Raw genomic sequence first — 24,302 nt, forward strand, 5'->3', positions numbered from 1 at the left:
CGCGCGAGGTAAGGTATGTCATAGATATGTGCGACGTGTGGAAAGCAAGGTATAGTGGAAAGCGACGAGCACACATGATGAGCCGAGAGACGACGCAGGGATATCAGTTCCATGAGAAGTTGAGGAGCTTGCGGAAGAGCGCGGCGTCCTTGTGGGTTTGATCCCGTACTGCGACGCGTGGTCCTCTTGGCGGGGCTGGTTCATCATAGTCAAGCTCTGGGGGCGCTATACGCGACCGTTGCATCTTGAGATCGTGATTAGCGTATACACAACGGCCAGGGTTACCATTGACATACCTCATAGTCCATAAGCATGTCTTCTTGCTGGATGAGGAAGAGCTCGCGAACTTTCTGGCGATCCGGGAATCGATCGTATTCGCCACTCTCACGACATCCTTTCTGACACCCCACGATTGTGTCGATGAAACGCGCCATCATGTTGAACTTTGCCCAGTGGATCTTGTTAGGATCATCGTCGTGGTAATCAGGATTGCCTTCATGGGCACGAAGAAGATCAGAAAGGTGGATCTCGCTGAAAAACAATTTCAGTCCTGGAAATATCACAACGCTGTAAGACGTTTACAGTGCGGGTATACATGCGCCCTTGGTGTTCCTCAAGGCCATCCGATACTTCTGATGTGAACGCACGGATTGAAGCAGCTGATCCCATTGCTGGAAGTTCTTCCAGTGATCGCTGGCCTTCGTACGCAGGAGTTCCAGAGACTCGTCCCCATCGAAAGTCGCACTGTTGATCCCAGCAATGATAGCACGGAGACCGGAGTAGTTGTGAATATTGCGCAACCGGTTGGCGACGTCGATGAACTTTTCGATTTGTCGAGCACGAGCCTTGGGCTTGTCGTGACAAAGAATCAACGAAACCACCCTGTTATTCATCATCAGCACAAGAGGCCATGTCATGTATGAGATGGTCATACCATTCGCCGAAATGGTTCGAAATGAGATTGTAGACGGTGATAGGATCCGATTCTGTATCCTTCTTGCCTTGCACAAGTACATGCTGTAACCAGTGCCGTGGCTTTATAGTTTCCATCAGTTGACACACGATCAACGTACGGTAATAGTAACCCACCTCTATACGCAGGAAGAATTGACACTGTATTCGGGTGAGCTCTTGTGCGATATCTGCTGGATCGCAGAGATGGAGACTATGGCTGGCACTTTGAAGGGCCCGGAGGATAGTCTTCGTTGACAGGTGGTTGCCTATGCCATATGATGGATCGTGAAAACTGCTACCAGACGTGGATGGCACGGCGATCAGAGCCTTGGCGGAGAGAGGGAGGCTCGCCTTGCGCTCTCTTGTGAACCCAGATGGTGCCAAAGTAGTGACAGGGGCGGTTTCCACAGGTACCGGAGAAGGACTGGCAGACCGTTCAGCGACACTGTGGTCTACGATGAAATGCTCTTCATCTGATATACTTGACGTATCCGAGCTTTCGTCTTCAATTTTGAGAGCCCACGAAGAGTCCTTATCCCTTAGGCTCGAGACCATTTCAAGGAAAGGGAGGAACTCTGCGCCATAGTGTAACAAGTAGGTCTTGTTCAAGATGGATTTGATCAGTGCAGCCAATGCACTCGAGGCCCCGGGAACGGCAAAGTCGGTGGGATATAGACTGATCCAATGATCTAGAAGCTGGCAAACCCTGTACGGACAATGAGATGGGTTCTGTGATGGTTAGAAGCGAGGGTGACTGACCGCATCTGCGCGTAACATGCAAACATTGGATCACCAGCGGGGAGATCAAGTGCGCGCATCCGTTTCTGCATGGCCAGTAGGACGGTTCGTGGACTCGCAAAGCGACGGTATGTCAACAGAAAGTGTGATATGAAGAGGGGATCTGTTCAGATCGATCAGGGAGTATTCGGACCACATAGTCAAAAACAAGCATACCGTCGTCGCAGACAGCCATGAACAAAAGTTTGTTGAGCAAGTCGTCAAGACTCATCCATGGAGGCGCTCGGCTGGAACTATAATCAGTTGGGGGATGTCCAATTCACCGGTCAACGACTTACGACTCCTTCACCGAAGGATCTCTTGCTGCTTCTGTTGAAATGTCCGTAGCACTCTCTGCACTAAGTCCAGCAATCGGAGGGGCGCCCTGTAATGACGTGCGGCTACCGTTGCGCGGAGCATTGTAGACTGAGTCGCGTTCTTCACGCTTGTACTTTTCGTGCTCAGACAGAAGATCGCTTGTCGAGCGTGCACGGGTAGGAGATGCAGGTGTCGGAGGCGAAGTAGGGGTACTGCTGGTAAGTGGTAGATGGTATCCACGTGGAACCTGCGAGGTAGACTGCGAGGCAGAGTGGCCGATTGATGTGCGACTTGTCGGAGAATGCTGCTGAGACGCGAGCATAGACGACGATGCGGTCGGAGTGGCAGATGACGCGCGTGAGATGTCCCACGGAGGCAATGAAGGGGACGCAAGCATCGCCGGAGAGGCCGGGTTGCGAACCCAATCATGACCATACTCTACACATGAAATAGGTGTCGGCATAAATCAGGAAATCCGCGACAATTGAACTCACTGAGTTGAGATGAGACGGCGGTAAAAATCCACCGGAAGGCGTTACGAATGCGCGCCTTACCGTCCTCGCTCGCCGTTGTGACTTCAATCAGACCAACATCATATTGATTTAGCATCCGTGCTGCATCCGCGGGATTTACTTCGGCAGGAAGCTCAGACTTGCATGCAAGCACAATGGTTGGGGCACGGAAGTCGCCAAATGCGCCTGTAGATACGTTTAGCTTTCTGTCCGACATCATGGCCACCATGAAACTCACGGAGGAGGTCCTCAACGTGTTGTAAGGAGTTCGGCTCTGTAACATCGTAGCAGATGACTATACCATTCCAGGTATCAGTAGCGTCCTCCCAGATTCCCCGAGCGAGACTAAACGTGGAAACATCTGCTTCCAGAACACGCAGCTCGCATGCAGAGGTATTGTCATCTGCTGGGATGACGCCTTTCCTGGCAGTATCTGCGAGGAATGAGAATAGTATTGAACAGGATGAAAGAGCGACGCACATGTGAAGACCCCGTTCCCTCCGTCGATATCAACATTGATCTCCTCAGGCATCCCTAGCGAATATTGCTTCAGGCCCTTGTGGACGACACTAGACTTCCCGCAGCCTTGAGGCCCGACGACAAGTAGAGTGAGGTCAACTAGAGGGGCGATCTGAGCAGTGATCGAACACATGAGCAAGCAGCCATGGCAAAAACGCCTCCGCGATGAAATGGCGCACCTCTGAATGCTCTGAATGCACCGACATCGGCATCTTAGACCTCGATCCCCTGATGCTGAGACTGCTACTGCGAGAAGGGGATGATGGCGCGCCCGCCCGGCTGAGATGCATGGCAGGTACGGACCCTCTGGTATAAAGACGGGGAGGCATTGGCAGCTCGCCCGGGCGTACAGACTGACGAGTCGCCTGTTTTCCTTTCCGTGTCCGCCTCGCGTACTCGTCCGAACGTTCCATGTCGGAGTCGTCGAGGTCACGGTCGTCAGTAGCGGTGCTGATGCTGGTGCCGCGACTACGTGACGAAACAGACTGGGTGAGGATGGACCGCTTATCGCGGTCAGCCCAAGGAGGCCGGAAGCCACTCGAAGCCGTGTCCATGGGGCGCGCGGATGTGGTGGGGAAGCGGTCGACATCTGACTGCGAAGGAAGGAATTCGGTGGAAAGGGGACTGGCCGGCTTCTGTCTTGAGGCGGTCATGCCAGGGTGCTTGAGGTTGACAAAAGAGTCGACGGATATAGACTTCCGGAGCCCGGTGGGAGTTGTGGCTATCGTGGGTGATGCAGATGGATATATGTGAGCCGGAGAGACATTGCCAGAAGCCGGACTGGGAGGATCCGGTGAGAAGGAAGTGTGCGCAGTCAAAAAAGCGTCCTGGGAAGTGTAGGGAGAGCCGGAGTTTGGTCGGGATGAAGGCGACTCAGTTCTCGGGGCGGAAGAACTACCGAACATGTTGGACGTGTCAGGCATCTGGATTGGGGGGAGGGATGGGATTTGGGGGAGGTCGATAGGGGGAGCCTTGGGAGTCATGACTTGTGGGCGAGGGTGCCGTTCATGGGGGTGTCTCGGTACAAGACAAGGGTGTGGGCATCAGCCTCTCCAGGGCGACGGGAAGAGGAAGGTGTGGCGGAGAACGGGCTCGAGAGCAGGCCCGTTGCGTGTTGCAACAGCTCGTTCAGTTGACCGCCCGCGCCCGCCTCGCTATCATGTGACGCCCGCCCTCCCCCTGCGTCCGCGGCCCACATTGGTCTTAACTCTCTCATCTGCGCCGTCTTCCGCCTTCATCTGCCCACAGCCGACCCCACACGCCCGCGAACTCTGTAGCGTCCGCCACGCGCCCAGGCTTCATTAATGCACCGTTGCCCGTGTGCCTACTGACTGTCGCCCTGACCATCATCTCGCGACATAGAAGCGTACTTCGGGAATGGATTGCGAGCGGACGCTCTACGGATGCTCCCCGCATATGCACGCACTATGCATGTTGTCCGCGAGGTGCAAGTCTAACATGAGCATCTGCCGCACGCAACGTGCGCGACTCCGGCGATTTATATATCTCCAGCCATCCTCTTTTCCCGAGCAGATCATCTCTCTGCCAGAGCCCCCCATGTCCTCAAAGGCCACTGCGCGACCACGTCGGCCAACGGCGGTTGTGCGAGCCGACTACCACCCGTTCCTCTTCACTCTGATGACTTTGACCGCTGCTGCCGAACTCGGCCTAACCGCTTTCCTCATCAGTGCCGGCAATGAGACGGGAACATGGAGCAGCTCAAGTTATCATTCTCTGTCCGTCTCTAGCTTCTTCCAAATGTCGGCAATGTCTGACAGACACCCGTCTGAAACTCAGGCTCATCTTGCTCTGTTTCTCGTCCTCCTGGACGCTGCTGTTCTCAACGGCGTACGTCCTCTGGGTGGTCGACGGTGCTATCCATCTGCTCGCGCAGGTAGCGAGCTCCGTGGCCTGGCTGCTTCTCACTGCCATCTTGTGGGTAAGTATCCCGACCGTAGAGCTTCTGTCAAGGCTCCCCGCACCGACAGTATCCACAGGGAGTTGGGACAGGATTCATGCACGGTGCCCGCACGGGAGGAGATTGCGCAGGGAAACCCCCCATCTCGCGGTACGCTACACTCTGATCTTATTGATCTCCATATGCCCAATAACACCACCAACCATTTTGAACAGGTGTCGCCAGACGCTCACTGTCGAAGCACTGGGTTGGACGGAGTTCGCCCTATGCTGCGTGACTCTCATCGCCACACTGCTGTGGTTACGAACGGGTCTAGGAAAACGGAGATGGACCCGAGATTCCCGAATGTTCGTATAGGCAGACCGGTACACATACATCTCAGACTCTCCGACCTCCCTTCCGAATGTACGCTGGCGCTTTTGGACAGTCTCATCATGGCGTGCTTCGACGATGCACCATGTGTGCCAACTCAATTGAATGCCCACACTCAGGAACCGGAGACCCCCAACTGAACGCACGGAACTACGTACTGCACCGCGTGAAAATGCATGTTTCGAAAGGTGTAGAATACTATATGTCTCCTATTGGCAAGCTCAGTGCAACTCGTGTGCCACTGAGATCGGAAGATGTTTCCTTATCAGATAAGAATGCGCTCTCAAACGTCATCGACTTCTCAGGCCTCCAGGCCGCAGGCGTCGTAATTTGTCTGACTGCCCCCTGCTCGCCGACATCCCCCAAACCCGGATACACACCTCTCTGTGCTTCCTTCTAAAGCGCATGACTCCCTGACGTCCGGAAACACACAATCCCTGTGGTCCTGGAGGTCTGCAGACAACCACCACCAAGTCTCATGGAAAGCACTCAATACCGAGGGGTTGTCCCACAATCCGAGCCCGAGGAAGTGATAGAGGTCATTGGAGAGGATGCGACACTTCTTGACCACCGTGTACTGCCTTCTCCCGCGCGGGCGACTTTCATTCGGTCATTAGCATTACTCTGCGCCTGTTCGCTCAGCGTTGGAAGTCACTAGTGCGTATCATTTCTGCCATGAGTCTTCTTCCTTTCAACTCGTTGGTATAGTGCAACCTACATCCTCGGCCCTTTGAAGTCTCGACTCTCGCGTGAAATGGGAACCAACAACACCGAGTTCTCCCTTCTCATATCCGCATCGTCTCTGAACAGTACATGGACACCGCTCGTAGGTGGCCTTTTGGCGAGCAGACTAGGGACAACGTACACCAGCATTCTTGCTACCGGGGTTGTATTTTTTGGTGAGTATCCACGACAGAACTTCCTTCTTGATTTTCCTGAGGTCAGATTAGGCCAAGCTTGTCTACTGGCCGGCAACCTCTCGGATAATGTTCGACTCATGGCACTTGGAATGTTCGTCTTCGGGCTCGGAGTCAGTCCTCTGGCTGTTGTACAGGAAACCATAATCGTTCGATTCTTCAAGTCGCATGGCCTGGGGGTGTCTCTTGCCCTAGGACTGGTCGCTGGGAAGGGCGCCTCCTTCATATCCGCCTTCACTTCATATCCGCTTTCGCAGCAATTCGGACCTCACGCCCCCTTCTACGCGTCGACATTCCTCACAGCTCTTTCATTCGCCATAAATATCGTCTATCTGTCCGCCTCTAAATGGCTCATTCATGAATCAGGCACGGAGCTAGAGGCGTCGGAATTGCATGCAGAAGCTGCGTTGTCTGGCGATAACATCTCATCTGAAGCAGAAGCTCTGAAGGAAGTGGCGAAGAAGCGGATGGTGTACCTCAGAGACATCACGAAACTAGGCGACGTGTTTTGGGCGTAAGTCATTCATCCATTTGTTGCTTCGCCGAAATTAACAGGAAATTATCAGATACATTGGTCTGAATGTACTGTGTGGATCAATATGGGCTCCTTTCACACACCTTGCCGCGTGAGCGCTCATACAACGCCTTGCCTGAACGTTCCGATTCTAACAATTCCATAGCAACGTCTTGCAGCACAGATTTGATATTCCCGAAGCTGACGCAAGTATAACCGCGTCATACCTCCTCGCCGGTAGTGTAATTCTGTATCCTGTGGTAGGCCCTATCTTCGATCCAATGCTCTCAGTGTAACCGTCTTTTTCGTCTAGACTGGTATGATAGTGGATCGTGCGAAGAAACGCAACATGCCGATGCAGTTGCTGCTTGTTTCTGGGGTCTTGACATCGGCATGTTATGCCTGGCTCGCCGCACCGCCAAAGTGGACACGCACACCTATACCTGCAGTTCTATCATTTGCTCTCGGACATGGATTTGCACCTCGTAAGTACGGCTTGACACAATACCCGCATGGACCGCGCTGAGTATCATATGATCTTCAGTGCTACTTGTCGTAATCGTCCCTAGGATCGTACCTGACAAGTACGTGTCGACGACTCTTGGTGCCCATAAAGCTGTACGTAGATGACTGCCTGGCTGGTCGGTGTTAGTGATATCTAATGAGACGCTTTGCGCCAAAATACAGTTGGAACAAACTGGATCTACTATCTTCCAAACTTTGGCAGGTCTTGCGCTTGATGTCAAAAATCACAAAACCTCTTCCGTGGCAAATGATGGTGGTTCCAGAGAGACGCAACACCTGCTCAACGCATTTGTGGCTCTCAATGTTGTAGAGATTCTCTCCGTGGTCGCACTCATCCGCTTGGACAGAAAGCAGAAAGAAGATGTTTCACGACGCATGAGCGCACTGCTTCCTCGCACTGCGGACAACAGCGAGGACGAAGACGCGGAATCTGTCAAAGGCACGTCGGATAGGGAATATTCGTCGGAGGCCGGCGAAGACGGCGCAAGTCGGGAGACCAGAGGCAGGGGCGGCAGTCTGAGCGCCCATGTCCAACGCCTTTCAACGTCTAGCGCCGAGCAAAACATCCCATTGCTCGGAAGTGGCTCTCAAACGGACACTATACGCGGGAGTCGATATCTCGTAGATGCTATGGTCGTCGACGAAGCAGGGGAGACTTCAGAAACCACTCTCAAGCGCAAGATATATCGCACGAAGGGCGAGGTCAGACGAGGGGAAGTATTCGCCATCCTCTCTGGGACGCTCATTATTTTCGCATGGGGCCTGTTTATGGTGACCGCATGGCTGCGCTTGCGGTCCAAATCGGAGCGAGAGGGAGGTGGCAGCGGCAACCTCATCATCTTGTAGATAACGCGTCGATCAGCACCTATATGATCATAATCAACCAAAGTATTAACTTACTCCCAGCGAGGCCGCGGCATATGTACATATGTGACAGGTTCGGGCTGCGAGCGCTTATTGCTTGATCGCAATGGCCGCCCACGTGGAGAGTCGGCATCGGCCGAGATACGAAGGAGTCTGTCTGCCACCCACAGACGATACCGCAAACTCGACGACCCCCCGCCCGACCTCAAGACACAAGAAGTGAGTACCATAATCTATCCCACGCCGTCCCTATGGTACTTCTGCTGCTTGTGTGGACGGTGGACGCGAAAGAACGGCGGGAAGACGGTGGATGGGCGACGTCGCGTGTGGATGACCCTCACTTCATCCGGAGACTGACTTGATCTCTTACCCAGCCCGCAACATGGGTGCCTACAAGTATATCGGCGAGCTCTACAAAAAGAAGCAGTCGGATGTCCTCCGCTTCCTCTTGCGCGTTCGGTATGTCGCTGTCCTCCATAATGCGTCCCCATAACCAATTTTGCGGCCAGGTGCTGGGAGTACCGTCAGCTCAACGTCATCCACCGCGCTTCTCGCCCTCCCGCCCGGACAAGGCTCGTCGCATGGGATACAAGGCCAAGCAGGGCTACGTGATCTACCGCGTTCGTGTCCGCCGTGGTAACCGCAAGAAGCACGTCCCTAAGGGTATTTTTTTCCCGAGATGCAGTTGGTGCTGGTCTCATCTCTCGCGCAGGTGCTACCTACGGTAAACCCGTTCGGCAGGGTGTTAACCAGCTCAAGCCCCAGCGTGGACAGAGGAGTGTTGCGGAGGAGCGTGTTGGTCGCCGTTGCGGCAACCTGCGGGTCCTTAACTCGTACTGGATTAACCAGGACGGTGTTTACAAGTACTACGAGGTCATCTGCGTTGACCCCAGCCACAAGGCGGTACGTTCATTTCTATCCCATTTTGCGACTGCATGTCTCAATGAAAATGCAGATCCGCCGCGACCCCAGGATCAACTGGATCACCAAGCCCGTTCACAAGCGTCGCGAGGCCCGTGGTCTCACCTCTGTTGGAAAGCAGGTGCGTTGGTATTCTTCTGTGAGACCCCTGGTGATTTCTCATCGATCGTCGAATAGAACCGTGGTCTCGGCAAGGGTCACCGCTACAACCACACTCCGGGCTGGTCGACCTGGAAGAAGCACAACACCCTCAGCCTCCGCCGCTACCGGTGATCTGTTGTATTGTTTTGTCATGCCCCATATCGTCTCCTCCACCCACGCCCATCACATTCCGTCCCATGTCCTCTCATGCATGTTATGGATGTATGCCTCTGTGCAGCCTGCCCAACAAAAGAGGTTGTCTGCCCCCTGTATTGTGTGTACCAGTTTAACCTCGGTGATGAGGCAGTGTGCAGTGCCGTGGTTTCTCTGCCCTTCCGGTGTTATTGTGGAAAGTGGTACGCATAGGTACGGTAACGCCAATGACCCTGACGGCCATCTGGTGAGCGGCAAGGTCGTAGGGGGTTGTTGTCTCAAATCGGCCGCAATGGAAGCAGCACGATTGACACGAGGATGGCAGAAGACGACGGAACTTCCGAGAATGGTTGTTTACGCCAATGCTCAGGTGGACGCGTGCCACCAGGTGCCACCCGGAGCTCGACCGCGAGGCTGGGGCGTCTCTGCGTGCGGGTCGGACTTGGACGGCGGCCTTGACGAGCTGGGCGTGCCGCTTAGATCAAGGACACGCTGCAGGCATCCCGGTCCCCAGCCTCGCGTCCCCGGACCCTCGGCTCCATTTATAGCAGCGGCTTGCTCTGCGACCCCGTTCCGTCCGGGAACTTAGCAGCCCTTCCTCTGCAACGCTCATGCTCTCTGTGCCGCCTGCTACTCTTCTCCCTCTCCTTTCTGCGACTGTCTCGTCTGCTCCTTGGCTGTCGACCGGCCTCTTCGGTCTTCTGCTGCTCCGCCATGCCGGGTCCGCCGAGGCCGTGAAGCTGGACACGCGAGCCAGCAGCCTACAGACGACGTCCAACGGGTCGACGTTCGTATGGACAATCCAGGACACGTACGAGGGCGACAACTTCTTCGAGTGCGTCGCCATTTCGGGCTGTCTGTGCCCCGATCGCGGTTGTGGCGCCCATTGACAGCCATCGTGCCATTCAGCAAGTTCTCCTTTTACACTGGCGACGACCCCACCCAGTATGTAGCCTATGTGCCAGAGACGTTCTCCTGCGTGATGTTTACGGCGTCGTGTGGCCCTTGTTAGTGGCATGGTCAAGTGAGTACTCTCTTCACTGGGGCGCTCTGGTCGATTTATCCTTGCCCTTGTCCCAGCTACACCGACCACGACACTGCCATAAGAAACGGGCTAGCGTTTGTAACGGACGATGGAAAGGTTGTTATGAAAGGCGACAATACCACCCAGCTGGATTCAGGTGTGTTCCGGAACAGGTGAGTCGAGCATTCTTTTACACATTTTCTCCTCTCATCCCCCTCGAGTGTGCGTATATCAAGCATAGCGCAGTACAACACCGGCAAGCTAATCCTTTGGGCTTTGCGGAATATCGATTGACTTTTCTCTAGGACTGTTCGTTCTAGATCTCAACCATGCGCCATGGGGCTGTGGTAAGCCGTCCGTATCCATCTGGGAGAGGTTTGACCGACCAGGTCCTAGGTGTATGGCCTGCATGGTGGACACTTGGCGGTGGACAATGGCCTTACGTGAGTGCTCACACGTCACACCTCGTATTCTCTTAAACCTAAAGCCCGTAGACCGGAGAGATAGATATCCTTGAAGGCGTGCACGACAACGCTCACAACCAGGTGACTTGGCACACGGGGCCCAGTGAGCCATTTCGACGCTTGTAGATTGATCAGTTGACCAAGAGCTGCGCAAAGATTGCACTATGAACCCCAATGTCACATTCACTGGGACTATCGTGGTACGCTCAGGAGCACTGGATTTGCGCTGCCTTGGTCTCACAGGCGGGACAGGATGGAAGCAATGGGTCCGCCAACCTGAACTGTGACGGCACCATCAACAACAACGCCGGTTGCGGTGTTACCGAATGGAGCCGTGCGTCATACGGGCCGATTTTCGACGCACAGGGAGGTGGTGTCTTCGCCATGAAGTGGGACGACGACGGAATTGCCGTCTGTGAGTCCTTACTTCCGTCTCTGTGATGCCTGTTCCCTAAATTTTCTCGCGTAGGGTCCTTCTACCGTGCGGCCGTCCCAGCGAACGTTCTGAATGGTCAACCGGATCCATCAAGCTGGGGCTCGCCCGTGGCGATGTTGGACCCAAGCGGGTGCGACCCCATCTCCAACTTCGTAAACCATTCGATCATTTTCGGTGAGTACAACCATACGCGTCTTCATTTCCGGCGGTCAACTGACTACTCGTACCCAGACATTACGTTTTGCGGTGAGGCAAACTCAAAAGGATCGTGCGCGAGCAAACACGCTGATTTCATTCTTGCTTAGGCGATTGGGCGGGAAACTCGTACGCTAGCTCCGGGTGCCCTGGGACATGCACGGACCGCCTCATGGATCCAGCGAACTTTGTGGTGGGTGTACTCGATCCAATGTCATCGGACTCGTCTCGATTCTGACATGTCCTCTGTTCTTTAGAACGCATCTTGGAGCATCAACACCCTCAAGGTGTATCGCAAGCAAAAATTGTCCGGCCTCGTCAATGGCAGTGCCCACAATTTGCCCCTCCCATCGCGTTTGAGCGTGGTCTCGCTTGTGGCCATCCTTCCTATGCTGGCATTGTTAGCTCTTTAGGGCGGATGCTGCGGACATGCCACCTGACAGCCTCATTTTCGTGACCCGCACCTCACGAGCCCCTACACACTTTCTCAGAGGGCTTCTTCCCCGGACCTCACGAACGATACAACTCGACGCTATCATGTACTCACACGGACATTATACGCGATTGGATACCGTACAACGCTTCACGGAATCACGGATCATCCAAGCATGACATACACGAGTACCCTTCATAGAAAACTCTTCCAGATCTTTCCCTCGAATTCCTCTTCTGACTGCACGTCCCACTCCACGGGCTCCGCGAACGACGCACGCATAGGCGTCACACTGCACCAGCCCTTCCTGATCACCCACCCGTCCGAACCGATCGGCAAGCTCGCGGCCGCAGGGTTGATGAGCTCCATGATGTCCGGCGCGAACTTGAACACCAGCCCGCCCCCAACCTCCGCCCCCCCTTCGCCCGCCTCGTCCGCGATGCCCCCTTGCGCGCCCTCCGGCACCGCGGCGGGCGCGTCCGCGGTCGTGCGCGCGGCGGCGCCGGGGATCGGCTGGAAGAGCCGGCCGTACGAGTTGCGCCAGAAGCGGGCCCAGCAGACGGGGAGGCCCTCGGGCGCGAGCAGGCCGGGGACCATCGGGATGTTGACGTTGTAGAGGTCGACGGGCTCGGCGGCAGGGCCGGACTCGCGCGCCCAGTGCGCCCAGAGGTGCGCGACGATGCGCGCGCCGAGCTTGTGCGCGGGCTCGAAGTACTCGGGCGGGGTCGGGCGTGCGACGGTGCCGTAGGAGAGCGCGATGGCGCGCGTCTTGGAGAGCGAGGAGGAGAGCGCGGCGCCACAGTCCCGGAGGAGAGCGCGAACGCGGCTGTAGGGGAGTGTGAGTGGGGCAGACAAGGAGACCTTGGGATCGGAGAGGTGGGGACATACCTGAGCTGTTTCGACCGAAGTTGGGTCCGGATATCTGGATTTAGGGAGTCAAAGAGGGTAGAGAGTGAGGATAGTGATCGGAAGATGTGGTTCGAGCAACACGCACTAGTAGATCTATCTCCCCGTGGTGTAGGTTGTGAAGCCCAATATTTGCACAGGTAGCCGGTGTCTTCGATCATCGCAAAGCGTCCAAACCGCGCTCTCATTACGAAGCAGAAGAGAGACGTACACCGTCAAGAAGGATCCATTCGGCCGTCTCCCCTTCCTTGAGCGATCTTGACTTTTCTGACGTCTCCCCAAGACCGTCTGTATGGAATAATCTGAGACGTTTGTCAGTTCGTATAAGAGTGTCAAGACACACCAGGAACACGGGGATAGTAGTAGCGTCCATTGATGATGTCTTTGATATGGTATGCGCCGCCTACTTGCATGTCGCAAAGAGGTTCCAAGGGAGCGATATACACCAGTACGCACCAATCCATGATTTCTGGGTACTAGGAACCACGACCTTCACGTCCCACCCTGCGTTCCATGATGAGCCGTGATCATGCATTCAATAGCATGCAGTACTTTGTACTTACCCAGATCTTCCGTGAGATGACGGTACAGGCCGTAAATGTAAGGTGACTCGGGACCGGGGGGCCATCATCGTTCTTAAGGTGCGACATGAACTCCATCAATAATATGTTGGGCGGGGAAACGAGAAAACGGAGTGTACTTGCAGTCAACAGCACGCGTGGCTTGGGTTGATGCGCGGACATAGTGTACAAAAGTCAAAGGTGAATAGCCAACCGTGCGGATAGTGGATGAGCAGACAAGGCTACCAACTACAGCGTCTAGTAGGATGCTATTACCCCGGCCCGACCATCCGCTGGCACTCCCCCCGTACACTCCGTGCACGTCTGGCCGCACTGACATGGGTTTCGTCTACGAGGCGAAGATTGCCTGAGGCAATCTACGACGCGTGTGCGACGTAGAAAGACGTCTTGGACGTAGTGTCCCGGGAGGGACAGAGATAATTCGAGTAAGTAACTCGAATAACAAGATCATCATGCGTGATCTTTTGCCATTGTATTGGCAATTTGACCGACTCCCATAATAGTTTTCAGCTTTCACATCGTCAGCGCGAGATTGGCCATCTTGAGCACGCCATCCTTGGTGTTATTGCCTACCGATTTGATGAGCTGAGGGCAACGACAACGATGGATGCCAAAACACACTCACCGCCGATGAATCCGCTGGCGTGCACAAAAATGCAGCCATCGACGCCAGACATCTTAGACAGCTCATCGTCTCTGACTCCGCGCCACTTCTCAGGAAGGGCCTTCCTGCTCTCGAAGCTCTCGGGTGCAACGGGGACCGCTTGAATGCGCCAGTTGTTGGCAGTTTCGTCAGGATAGAGAACATAAACTGGTTTCTCGTCGTCCGGAATCTGCAGGCCTGCCTCGAGCTCGAAGAGATGCTCCTATAGGAGCGGATGAGGCTAAGTTCCAGAAGGAGCATGATGTGAACCTACCTTCCAAGGCGCAAATTGCTCAAAGAGGATGGTGCGGCCGCTCGGGTCGACGGCCTTGCGTGCGTTCAGCCCCGCGATGACGAGGTCGCGAGCCGGGAGCCAAGCTTTGGCATAGTAGTCCAGACGTTGGAAGAACTCCCCACCGACGAGGTTCGAGGCCAGCTGGAATTTGGCCTACGAAGAGGATTGGCCACGGGAATATCACTCCGAATCAACCAGGCACTCACGTCCACTGTCTGCGAATCCACCGACTCGTTCCATGCTGGATTGAAGTGACCCACACGAGCGGAGACGTCGGTGCGGATCCGGTACTTGGGCTGCAAGTCTGTGGGGTACTGGTTGACACCGTTGTCGATGGCGTCGATGGCCTCAATGAACTCTCTGTAGAGTTTGAGCCAAAGAGTCTCGATCTTGGGGTCATCGAGGGGCAGCTGAAGCCAGTTAGAGATGATCTCTTTCCCAAAATGCCTTGGCCCAGGACGCTTCAACGTCACGATATTTCTCTCCGACGAGGCAAAGGGACGCACTTGTACACCAGTCCAGCCGACGACAGCTTCGTCTCGAACCCATGTCCGAAAATCTCGGTGAATCCGCGCTGATGGTGATCGAACCGTTGGGCAGCTTCATCGTACTTCCCGCCGACATCCACAACTATGTCACAGCTGTCGAGAATGGCGGGGTCCCGAGTGCGCTTGAGACCTGACGAGGGCGTTAACGATCCTCCCGACGGGTTGTCAACATATCCCTCACCTGCGTTCTCGTAGGCTTTGGTGTGCTTGAGCAGGTACACAGCAAGAGCTTCGTCGCAATGGAATGTACCATTATGGGTGCCGATGACCTACGATAGATCGGAAAGTGTTGAAGGGGAACATGTCGGATTTGCTCACCTTTGAGCCTTCCATGCGCATCTTCTTGACAGGCTGTTCCTCAGACATGGATGCAGTGTGTAGACGGACGGGATGCGTCAAAGATACAGATGGAAAACAGCGAGTGCGGCGGGGAGTGCTGGCGAGAAGAGAGGAGCGAATGCTGCGATATGCGCACCTGCTCATCGACATCGATTGGAACTGGGTTCAAGAATCCCGTCCGCGGGATTCCGACAGATCTGCCCAAACGCGTTCACGCACGGATCCGGACGCTTGTTTCCGGCCAGAATATGCGATGAACATGTCGCTCGTTTCGTCGGAGGGTTCAGTCGTCGTCGATATCAACGTGAAGGTCATTATCCAGTCTAGGTAGGTGTACGATAAGAACGGTGTGCGGTGACCTCAGTGAAGACCATGCCATGGCGAGTGTACGATACACAGCACGATACAGGCCAACCACACGCATACAGTATGTATCGAATGTCCGTCAAAGTCATACAAGATGTCCATGCGTATGCGAGTGTGTGAAATGAGTGCGACGGGTTCCGACTGTCCGAAGTGATGTCCAATGCCCTTCCTACACAATCACCATCGCAGCACCACCAACTACGGCCGTGAAGATGACGAGGGCGAGAGGAGCGTGATGAACGAGAGCAGCCGCAATGTAGCCGTCATTGGGGCCGAATTTTCCTCCACTGGACGATTGGCCAGGTGTTGGGGCTCCGCCGGCGACACTCCCTCCACCATCGATACTCGCCGCAGCCGTTGTGGTGGTGATGGGAGTGGTGGAGGAGGGTGCCGTGTTTCCGCCGCCAGTGGAACCGGCCGTAGACGTGCCTCCTATTGTGCTCGTGATGAGGTTCGTGGAGGTAAGAGTGTGGAGAGCGCGATCGGTGCCGAGTGCAACGGTGGTGAAGACGGAAGTTATAACAGTAATGGTTGCGGAGGGGGTGCCGCTTCCTGAGTTGGACACGGGAGCTGGGGACCCCGAGGATGGGGCAGTTGAGCCGGATGTAGAGGAATTGGACTGGGAGGGTGGTTTTGAGGAAAAGGGCCGGAAGAGGGGGGACAACTCTACGCACCTGGGCAACGGCTAGCAGCGGGAAGAGGAACGAGGCAACGACGTGTGCGCAACGCATTGCGACAGAGAGGCGGGGGCGCGAGATGCAGAGGGACAGAGGCGGACTCTGGGGCGTTGGCGGTGGTGGGAGGAAGACGGTCGTCTGGGCGGCAAAACCCGATCGTGTACGCGAGGACATCGCCACGGCGTGCCGGATTTCTCTCTCTGAACATAAGTATCAGCTGGCCTTCAGAGGCCGTGGTCCCGTACGTCTCTCTCCCCATTCTCACCCTTTCCATGGCGCCCTCACTGCTTTCCCCCAACATCCCCCACGTCCTCCTGCAGTACATCTCCCCGCCGTCTCAGCTTACGCAGCCGATTCCCTCGCATCTGCTCTCCCAAACCCTCCTCCAGCGCCATCACTATCTCCGCCTTACCCCAGATACCCCGGACGAGTACCTCTGTTGGCCTTCTTCCCCGGAGAAGAGAGCCCAGATCCTCGACCTTCTCGAATCCCGCCCAAAGCCCCTCGATGACGATCAGCCTCTCACCTTTCCCATCCAGTACTCGTTCGACGGCGAGGAGTTCTTCGCCCATGTAAACGTCTCGGACGACGGCGATGGCGTTCGCCTCATTCTTCAGTGGCACGACGCAGGAGACTGGAGATATCACAACCTCGACCTCATGCCGTTCCCCTCGGGGAGTCGCAGCAGCTTGGAGGACATTCTCGTCCCTCCTGCAAGCCCTGTGCGTCCAGTTACGGCCCATGCACCCGCCTTGCGCGAAAGCTCTCTAGCTAGTGACGAGGATGAAGACGATTATTGGAATTCTTACGGCTCCACCGACATCGGGGACAGCGCATATTCCGACGGGATACCCACATGTCGCAAGGACACATCGTCCTCTGAAGACGCATATTGGGCGCAGTACTCCTCTGTTCATGGTATGTATCCCCCCCTCATGTCGTGTACGAGAGAGGATCCTATTTCTGATCCGCTCTCACAGGCACCGCGGATTCTACCATTCCCTCACCTGTAGCACCAAATCGACGGAAGCCACTTCCGGCAGTGCACGCCGAAGGGGTTGACGAACAAGAGTCGTCACATCCCCCCAAAGCTCCGTACGCGGAGTCTTACGACGAGCCGCTGTCCATTCCTCCGTCGATGCTATCGCGACCACCTATAGGTTCCCGGTGGGATCCAGCCTCTCCGTCCGCGCTCGCCCATCTTCTTTCCACCATCTCTCCGCGCTCGAGTCCTCTCCCGAGCCCTGCGTTAGATGGTCTGTTCGAACCGGAAGAGGAGCTTAGCTCTCCAACCATTGGCGATTCCGAGTCGTCGTCCTCATCGGCCTTGGGCTTGTCCCAGCCCGCCCTCGTGGCCACTGGGATGCCGATACCCAGCGCGGGCGCCTTCGTTGCCTCTGTTCCGTATCTTCACCGAACGGGTACAGTGGAGGAGGAGGCCAGCGCCGAAGAAGACGAAGACGAGGCGGATCTCAAAATCGCCCTAGCAGGCGTCTGGAGACTTTGGAAGAAGAAGACGGGTCGTGCTGCCACAGGAGATCCGCTTGTAGGCAATGAGGTCAAAGAAGCATTCATTCGAATCGCTCACATTGTTGCGGAAGAGGTGTAGGATTAACAGGGCATTGGCATCTACTCAGGGTGTGGGAACAGGATATTCTGGCGCAGATACCGTCTACTAGAATGTGACTCATAGCTCGTTTTGTCGCGTCCTTCGTGTGCCGAGAGGCGGATGCTTGAGAGAACCACACCCGGAGCCACTGCAGGCAAGTCATGGGCGTCTAAATGGGCGTCCTCGATCCAATTGTGGTCGAGCAGAGCAGACTCAGCAGACACTGGCGCCAGCCGTAGCGACGTCTACTCGGGCTTGTATAAAACCCTGACTCATGCGAAAGCTCCCACCACTCCCCATTCCTACCGACGCTCTTTCATAGCTTGAAGCTGCACAGCATGCCCATGGGCGACGAACCGTAGATTCAGCGGATCTTACACTTTGGTGAGCACGCCACTGGATATTTGGTCCCACGAACCTTCTTCCCTTACCGAGCCACCAGGAAACGACTTCTTGATGACCAGACATGTAAGCACACGCTTGTGGCTGCCATTCGCTCATGTGCATGCTGATGCTGGGTGCTTCCTTCATCCAGCTCTCTTCAGACGAACCTTTGAGACAAACACGCAGCTGCACGCGCGGGTTGAGGAGCTTGAGCAGGAACTCTCTGTTTGGAAAGAGGCTTTCAAAACTGCGGATGGCGACCGTAAGGTCCTGAACAAGACGGTCCTGAGGCTAGAGAGGAATATTGGTGCTCTGAAGGTGCGCCGCAGCTGTTTTCTTTGTTTCCTGTGCACTCTCCCGGTATTCATTGTCTACCTCCGGGTCCCTACGTCATGACCACCACAGGAAGACAACCCTCTGGTCGTGTGCCTCATTGACGGAGACGGCAACATCTTCTCCTCCGACCTCATCAAGCAGGGCCAAGTAGGCGGTCGACAAGCGGCTATGCTGTTGACCAAGGGTCTCTCCGATCACCTTGCGTCAATCGATCCTTCAGAGGCGTCTGCCCCAGGGAGAGGGCAAATATGGCTCACCATCTACTGCAACAAGAGTGGACTGGTAGAGACGCTCATCAGCAACGCGGTTTGCACCATGGAGGAGTTCGAGGCGTTCATGCTTGGGTTCAACCAAGCGTCTCCTCTGTTCTCCATCGTCGATGTCGGCAGCGGGAAAGAAGCCGCCGACTCCAAGATTAAAGGTAAGTCTAGTGACCCACGTTCATGAGCGACGCTTGACGTACAACAGAGTGTCTCCGCGTCTTCACTCGCTTCCCTCAAACCGTCAGAGTGTTCTTCGGCGGCGCACACGACAACGGCTACACCTCCACGCTCAATCTCTTGCAGAACGAGGGTCTCTTGGATAAGATCGTCCTTCTTAAGGGATATAAAGACCTCGCACACGAAATCCATAATTTGAATTTGCCTCAGTTAGAGATTGCAGGCGTGTTCATTCAGAAGAAGCTCTACACCAACGGAAATAAGAAGGCCAATGTCTCGACTGCGGCGTTCACTACTCCCCCGATGGCTGGCACGCCTGCGTCAACGTCATACAACAAATCCCCGAAGCCGAAACATCCCACTGTCCAGCAACAAGACTCTGACAAAGCTCGTCAATCCAAACCTTCCCCGCCGAGCACAAACTTCCAGGCCTTTACACCAAGCAAGAAGGTCACACCCCTCGACCCGTCCCAGGTATGTCGCTACCGTGATCATCGTCGCATCGGTTTCTGATATGGTGTGTTGGTCTTCAGCCTCTTCACAAACGTACGTTATCCTTTGAGCTCGTGCCATCGCATTGTTGTTCATCGTTTCCCAGAGAGGCCACCTCCCTGCAATTTCTTCTATCTCGCACGATGCAACAACGGAGAACACTGCAAATATGAACACAACTACCCGCTTACACCCGATCAGGTAGGGGAGTTACGAGTGAATGCGAAGAAGTGGCCATGCCCTGCAGTCAATAATGGTGAGTGAACTATACTGTATTATCACTTGAGGCTAACGATACATCATGAAAGGCAACCGGTGTCCTCTAGGCGACCACTGCATCATGAACCACTTCTGTCCCAAAGGCCTTAAATGCGTGTTTCGGAAACAGGGAAAGTGCAAGTTCGTTGGAAGTGCGTATATTCTTCTCCACATGTTACTTTGTTGCTGACGACCCCGCGTAGAGCACATGCACGATCGATTTGACGACAGATCTGGCTTCTCCACCGGCACTCCCAGTATCGCCCCCGGAAGTCCTGCAGGGCATTTCATGTCCGAACACCAACTATCGCCGCTTGCTAGTCCGTTTGAGGGGCAATCATTCCGCATTCCTACTTATGAAGGTGTCGATGCGAACTCATTCTCGCCATCGGGGCACAGCCAGAACTACCTAGGAATCGCTTCGGGGCCGGCGGGGTATTAGATCCACATGTTCATCCGGGATATCGAGTGTGTGTGCAGGACTGCCTTGTAGCATTATCACTCTGTAGCATCACAGCGTCACAATCTAACTGCCTCTGCCTGAGCCTCCGCAAGACCACGCGAGGTTACACGGTCACGTGATACACGCGAAAGCGCTTTGGCGGACGGCATCCGCTTGAAGTTTCCCACCTTCCTCCCATCCCTCCACTTCAGCATGACGGAGTACGACCGGACACGCACGGCGCGAATAGCCAGCAATCAGGCCGCATTACTAGCGCTGAATATAGAGAAAATCGTAATCACTAAACCCCGCAAGCCCCGCAAACCTGACCCGTCGAAAAAGCGCGGACTACCCACTCACGACGCGTCAAACCGCGACCTAGGCGCTGACGACGACGACGAAGCAGTCGAGGAGCCTCCGAAAAAAGTTGCCAAGGCCGACCACGGAGAAGGGGTGCGAAGGAGTGCGCGTAACAGAGGGAAGGAGCTCAACTACAAGGACGACGGTGAGGTGGCCGCAATGCTCCGCGCTCGCGCGCTGCCCCGCGTCGTGAGCGCGGCGCGGGACCCCAATCTGTCGAAGAGGAATTATGACCCGTGAGTACCCAAAGCCACACCTGCCGCTCCTGGAACAAGTAAATCCATGCGTATGTCGTACAGTAAGACATATGGTGCCATCCCTGGCGTCCCTGTAGGCTCTTGGTGGGAGACGCGGTACGTGTTGTTGCTCAACTGGCTTGAGTTGCATGCTCACGACATTCCTCTAGACAAGCATGCAGCGCGGACTCGATACATGCGTGAGTGTCAATCTTTCGTCCCACGGTCATGTTCATTCACGCGTTCTCAGACCGTGGGTTGCCGGTATTTCTGCTGGTCCTCATGGGGCATATTCGATTGCACTGTCAGGAGGATACGAGGATGACGTTGACTTCGGAGAAGGCTTGTGAGTGCCCATGTTTCGACTTCATGAGATGTCTCTGACGACGGCTCAGTACATTCACAGGGTCTGGTGAGCTGCTCCTATCGTCTCTTATGTCTCAAGGGTATCAATCTAGACAATAGGTGGCCGCGATCTCAAGGGCACCAGGAAGAATCCGAAGAATGTTCGTGATGCTGTTACACTGGTTCGTACAGGACTCCTGACTGCTGGCTGCAGCTTCGTACAGGACCCCAGACTTATGACCAGACCTTTGATAACCCTTTCAATGCTGCGTTAAAGGTTTGCTACTAGCCTAATTCATGATAGGGACAACCGATTGACGTTTCTTTCCGATAGCGATCCTCTGAGACGAAGAAACCCGTGCGCGTGATTCGTGGCTATAAGCTTCACTCTGAGTTCGCCCCTGCTGAAGGCTACAGATATGATGGCCTTTACACCGTGGAGCGGGTGAGTACTGTCGCAATTGTCATGCATAGTCATACTGACCTCGGAGCCAAAGGCATGGCAAGAGCCGGGTATGAATCCTAAGGGTCATCTGGTGTGCAAGTATGCTCTGAAGGTATCGTTGAGGTCTTGTTCAGCTTTGTACGACTTCCTCATTGAGGATGTACCCTTCGACAGCGCATTCCTGGTCAGCCTCCTCTGCTTACCGCCGAAGAACATTGCAGCGAAGTAGATGAAGATGAACCTACAGACGAAGTCAATGACAAGGTTAAAGCTTGGCTGAAGAGCGAGGACAACGTCAACTCTGAAGATAATGGAGACAATTATGAGGCCTGAGAACGAGCCAAGAGCGAGAAGGCATTCAATGACGAAGAATATGCCTGAAATATACTCAAACGACTTCGACTGAAAGAGTTTCGACACCATACACAGCGATTGTCTCTTCCTGCTATCGCTGTCCTATCTGCTTTTTCACTGCTGCTCCTAGAGGCTCTCGTATACTATATCTGGATTCGTTTCGTACTGCTCTGCTCTCAAATGCTTTTTCAACGTATATAAATGTACCTACTTCTATGTGTATATAGCTACAAATATAACGGACGCGTAATGGACGGAGGACCGCGCGGGAGCCATTGTCGGATTTAGTCGGACGGATGAGCAAGACGCGTTGCGAGACAGGTCATGTGTGCGCGTCGTAGGGATTGGGAGCACAGATCTACCGCTAGCTGCAGCCACTAGTGTGGGGAATATCCCCCAATACACAGTACTTAGTGCTGTTGGACCCATGAACCACCCTCCTCCCCCTCTCTCTTTCTCTCCCTCTCCGTTTTGCTATCGACCATGTTGTCTAGACTAAGCCTCCGACAGACTGCGCAACCGCTGGCCCGTTCCTATGCTACCCAGGCCAACGGTCGCGCGGGCCTCCTCGCGAAGCATCCTGACGACGTCGTCATAACGTTCGCCAAGCGAACGGCGTTGGGCAGAGCGAAGAAAGGCCAGCTCAAGGACGTTCCTGTCGATGAGTTGCTGCATGCCCTCTTTAAGGTATGGTTCACCTATTGACGTCCAAGCGTTGAAGCTTACGGCTCTTCTGGACCAGGCCAGCTTTGAGAAGTCGAAGCTGAATCCAGCGTTGTTGGAAGATATTTGCGTGGGTGAGCTTTGCACGTCCACATGCTGTTAAGTATTCGTCTACAACCCTCTACAGGAACATGCCATCCGCCGTCTCCTCTGTATGTGTCTCGTGCGGCGGCGATTGCGGCCGGAGTGCCCGTAGAGACTTCCATTTCCACCACGAACCGGCTTTGCGGGTCCGGACTTCAATCTATTGTCACTATTGCAAACGCGGTGAAGAGCGGTCAGATTGAACTGGGGATGGCGGTCGGGGTGGAAGCATGACGCTGAAGTAAGTGGATTTTATCCCTTCGAACCTCCGCTCGGAACCCATAGCGATTCCTCTGTAGCCCTCGGCCTACACCCGAGATTGTAGAACTGTTAAGTAGCAACTCGCAGTCGTCCGACTGCGTGCAGGTGCGACCATGCTTCTTTTTGTTACAACTTTCGGTTGATGGAGTCGCAATCCTACGCAGCCAATGGGATGGACATCCGAACAAGTCGCGAAGGCCTTCAATGTGTCTCGCGAAAAGCAAGACGAGTATGCATTGATCTCACACACTCGTGCGGCAAAGGTCCATCTCTCATGCTCGTACTCTGAACGAACAAGCTGACATGTCCGACAGGCCGTCCAGTCGGGTACCTTCTCGGAAGAGATCCTGCCCTTGGAGATCCGCGGTGCCGTGATCTCAGTTGATGATACCGTTCGGCCTGGTGTCACTCTCGATTCACTCTCCAAACTGAAACCTGTGTTCGGCGAAAACGGTTCGACTACTGCTGGGAATGCCAGTGGCGTCGGTGACGGTGCTGCTCTCTGCTTCCTGACAACCCGTGAGCGCGCGGAGCGCGAGGACTGGGACATTGTAGGCAAGTACGTTGCGAGCACGTTTGTCGGTGAGTCAATCTCCCGTCCATCTTATTCTGTCTGTTCTCTGATCCAGAAAACACGGCTTCACAGGCGTTGAGCCGCGGTATATGGGGATCTCTCCCGCGGTCGCCATCCCGAAGGTCTTGGCCATGACAGGCCTTTCGAAAGAAGACGTTGACGTCTGGGAGGTATGTACTTCCTATCACCATTCGCCATCTTCACCAGGCTCACCAGAAGACCATCTTAGATCAACGAAGCCTTCGCGTCGCAATTTGCGTACTGTGTAGAGAACCTCCAGATTCCCATGGAGAATATCAATCCCAAGTCCGTTCATACCGGTTATTCGCCTGGTGCTTTCGTCTAATCCTTTGTTTTAGTGGTGGTTCTATTGCACTCACGCATCCACTGGGAATGAGTATGTCACATTAATGGAATATGTGCTTCTATACACTGATATATTCCGCCCAGCCGGTATCCGTCAAGTTGTTACAGGTCTCGCAGAGCTCCGTAGGAGGGGAGCGCCAATTCTCTGCACAAGCATGTGTATCGGCAGTGGCATGGGAGGGGCCGCTATCTTCGTGAACGAAGCACGCGCGTGAAGGATGTTGTCGGGTTGAAAGGTGATTCTTTGTTGCTCAATGTACATCTTCTGGAAAACTTCACCC

The 24,302-nt window shown here is 54.8% G+C and overlaps 9 protein-coding genes across 9 annotated transcripts; 5 read left to right on the forward strand and 4 right to left on the reverse strand.

Annotated features, from left to right (window-relative positions):
- Positions 1-103: 103 nt before the first annotated feature.
- Positions 104-3,985, reverse strand: BXZ73DRAFT_39743 (ras GEF; the record flags this gene model as incomplete). Its single annotated transcript, XM_048018445.1, has 12 exons — positions 104-244; positions 297-531; positions 583-882; positions 935-1,035; positions 1,090-1,660; positions 1,714-1,855; positions 1,909-1,979; positions 2,031-2,487; positions 2,544-2,747; positions 2,800-2,994; positions 3,042-3,192; positions 3,260-3,985. 12 exons carry the CDS (start codon positions 3,983-3,985, stop codon positions 104-106), a joined length of 3,294 nt encoding a protein of 1,097 aa, XP_047882754.1.
- A 1,490-nt stretch (positions 3,986-5,475) lies between these two features.
- Positions 5,476-8,172, forward strand: BXZ73DRAFT_87304 (MFS general substrate transporter; the record flags this gene model as incomplete). The annotated part of the gene is made up of 10 exons (XM_048024509.1): positions 5,476-5,524; positions 5,676-5,695; positions 5,897-6,027; positions 6,079-6,269; positions 6,321-6,801; positions 6,854-6,913; positions 6,968-7,061; positions 7,115-7,286; positions 7,346-7,419; positions 7,489-8,172. The coding sequence occupies 10 exons, from the start codon at positions 5,476-5,478 to the stop codon at positions 8,170-8,172; spliced, it is 1,956 nt and encodes a 651-aa protein (XP_047882755.1).
- Positions 8,173-8,572: 400 nt separating this feature from the next.
- On the forward strand, positions 8,573-9,384 carry BXZ73DRAFT_87305 (60S ribosomal protein L15; the record flags this gene model as incomplete). Its single annotated transcript, XM_048024510.1, has 6 exons — positions 8,573-8,649; positions 8,700-8,724; positions 8,763-8,853; positions 8,903-9,093; positions 9,146-9,232; positions 9,289-9,384. The coding sequence occupies 6 exons, from the start codon at positions 8,573-8,575 to the stop codon at positions 9,382-9,384; spliced, it is 567 nt and encodes a 188-aa protein (XP_047882756.1).
- Positions 9,385-10,016: 632 nt separating this feature from the next.
- On the forward strand, positions 10,017-11,937 carry BXZ73DRAFT_87306 (glycoside hydrolase family 16 protein; the record flags this gene model as incomplete). Its single annotated transcript, XM_048024511.1, has 12 exons — positions 10,017-10,240; positions 10,418-10,429; positions 10,486-10,602; positions 10,651-10,655; positions 10,735-10,776; positions 10,826-10,872; positions 10,924-10,996; positions 11,050-11,093; positions 11,146-11,308; positions 11,363-11,503; positions 11,635-11,717; positions 11,782-11,937. 12 exons carry the CDS (start codon positions 10,017-10,019, stop codon positions 11,935-11,937), a joined length of 1,107 nt encoding a protein of 368 aa, XP_047882757.1.
- Positions 11,938-12,152: 215 nt separating this feature from the next.
- Positions 12,153-13,606, reverse strand: BXZ73DRAFT_87307 (survival protein sure-like phosphatase/nucleotidase; the record flags this gene model as incomplete). The annotated part of the gene is made up of 7 exons (XM_048024512.1): positions 12,153-12,725; positions 12,952-13,014; positions 13,075-13,151; positions 13,207-13,266; positions 13,320-13,367; positions 13,427-13,472; positions 13,580-13,606. The coding sequence occupies 7 exons, from the start codon at positions 13,604-13,606 to the stop codon at positions 12,153-12,155; spliced, it is 894 nt and encodes a 297-aa protein (XP_047882758.1).
- Positions 13,607-13,957: 351 nt separating this feature from the next.
- BXZ73DRAFT_39182 (GAMM1 protein) lies at positions 13,958-15,296 on the reverse strand (the record flags this gene model as incomplete). The annotated part of the gene is made up of 7 exons (XM_048018327.1): positions 13,958-14,013; positions 14,070-14,310; positions 14,362-14,535; positions 14,589-14,829; positions 14,889-15,060; positions 15,112-15,199; positions 15,249-15,296. The coding sequence occupies 7 exons, from the start codon at positions 15,294-15,296 to the stop codon at positions 13,958-13,960; spliced, it is 1,020 nt and encodes a 339-aa protein (XP_047882759.1).
- A 508-nt stretch (positions 15,297-15,804) lies between these two features.
- BXZ73DRAFT_96892 (uncharacterized protein) lies at positions 15,805-16,366 on the reverse strand (the record flags this gene model as incomplete). Its single annotated transcript, XM_048027194.1, has 2 exons — positions 15,805-16,254; positions 16,310-16,366. The coding sequence occupies 2 exons, from the start codon at positions 16,364-16,366 to the stop codon at positions 15,805-15,807; spliced, it is 507 nt and encodes a 168-aa protein (XP_047882760.1).
- A 218-nt stretch (positions 16,367-16,584) lies between these two features.
- Positions 16,585-21,992, forward strand: BXZ73DRAFT_40022 (uncharacterized protein; the record flags this gene model as incomplete). The annotated part of the gene is made up of 18 exons (XM_048018497.1): positions 16,585-17,230; positions 17,293-17,835; positions 18,364-18,623; positions 18,711-19,062; positions 19,110-19,555; positions 19,615-19,627; positions 19,680-19,829; positions 19,882-19,983; positions 20,560-20,869; positions 20,933-20,986; positions 21,040-21,069; positions 21,120-21,215; positions 21,265-21,281; positions 21,335-21,375; positions 21,429-21,491; positions 21,549-21,659; positions 21,712-21,771; positions 21,834-21,992. 18 exons carry the CDS (start codon positions 16,585-16,587, stop codon positions 21,990-21,992), a joined length of 3,453 nt encoding a protein of 1,150 aa, XP_047882761.1.
- A 504-nt stretch (positions 21,993-22,496) lies between these two features.
- BXZ73DRAFT_39860 (thiolase) lies at positions 22,497-24,236 on the forward strand (the record flags this gene model as incomplete). Its single annotated transcript, XM_048018465.1, has 10 exons — positions 22,497-22,700; positions 22,756-22,810; positions 22,864-23,042; positions 23,106-23,186; positions 23,246-23,344; positions 23,396-23,663; positions 23,728-23,825; positions 23,885-23,961; positions 24,015-24,052; positions 24,106-24,236. 10 exons carry the CDS (start codon positions 22,497-22,499, stop codon positions 24,234-24,236), a joined length of 1,230 nt encoding a protein of 409 aa, XP_047882762.1.
- Positions 24,237-24,302: the final 66 nt, after the last annotated feature.

Source organism: Epithele typhae (assembly GCF_022376455.1).
Source record: "Epithele typhae strain CBS 203.58 chromosome Unknown BXZ73scaffold_3, whole genome shotgun sequence".
Taxonomy (NCBI): Eukaryota; Fungi; Basidiomycota; class Agaricomycetes; order Polyporales; family Epitheliaceae; genus Epithele; species Epithele typhae.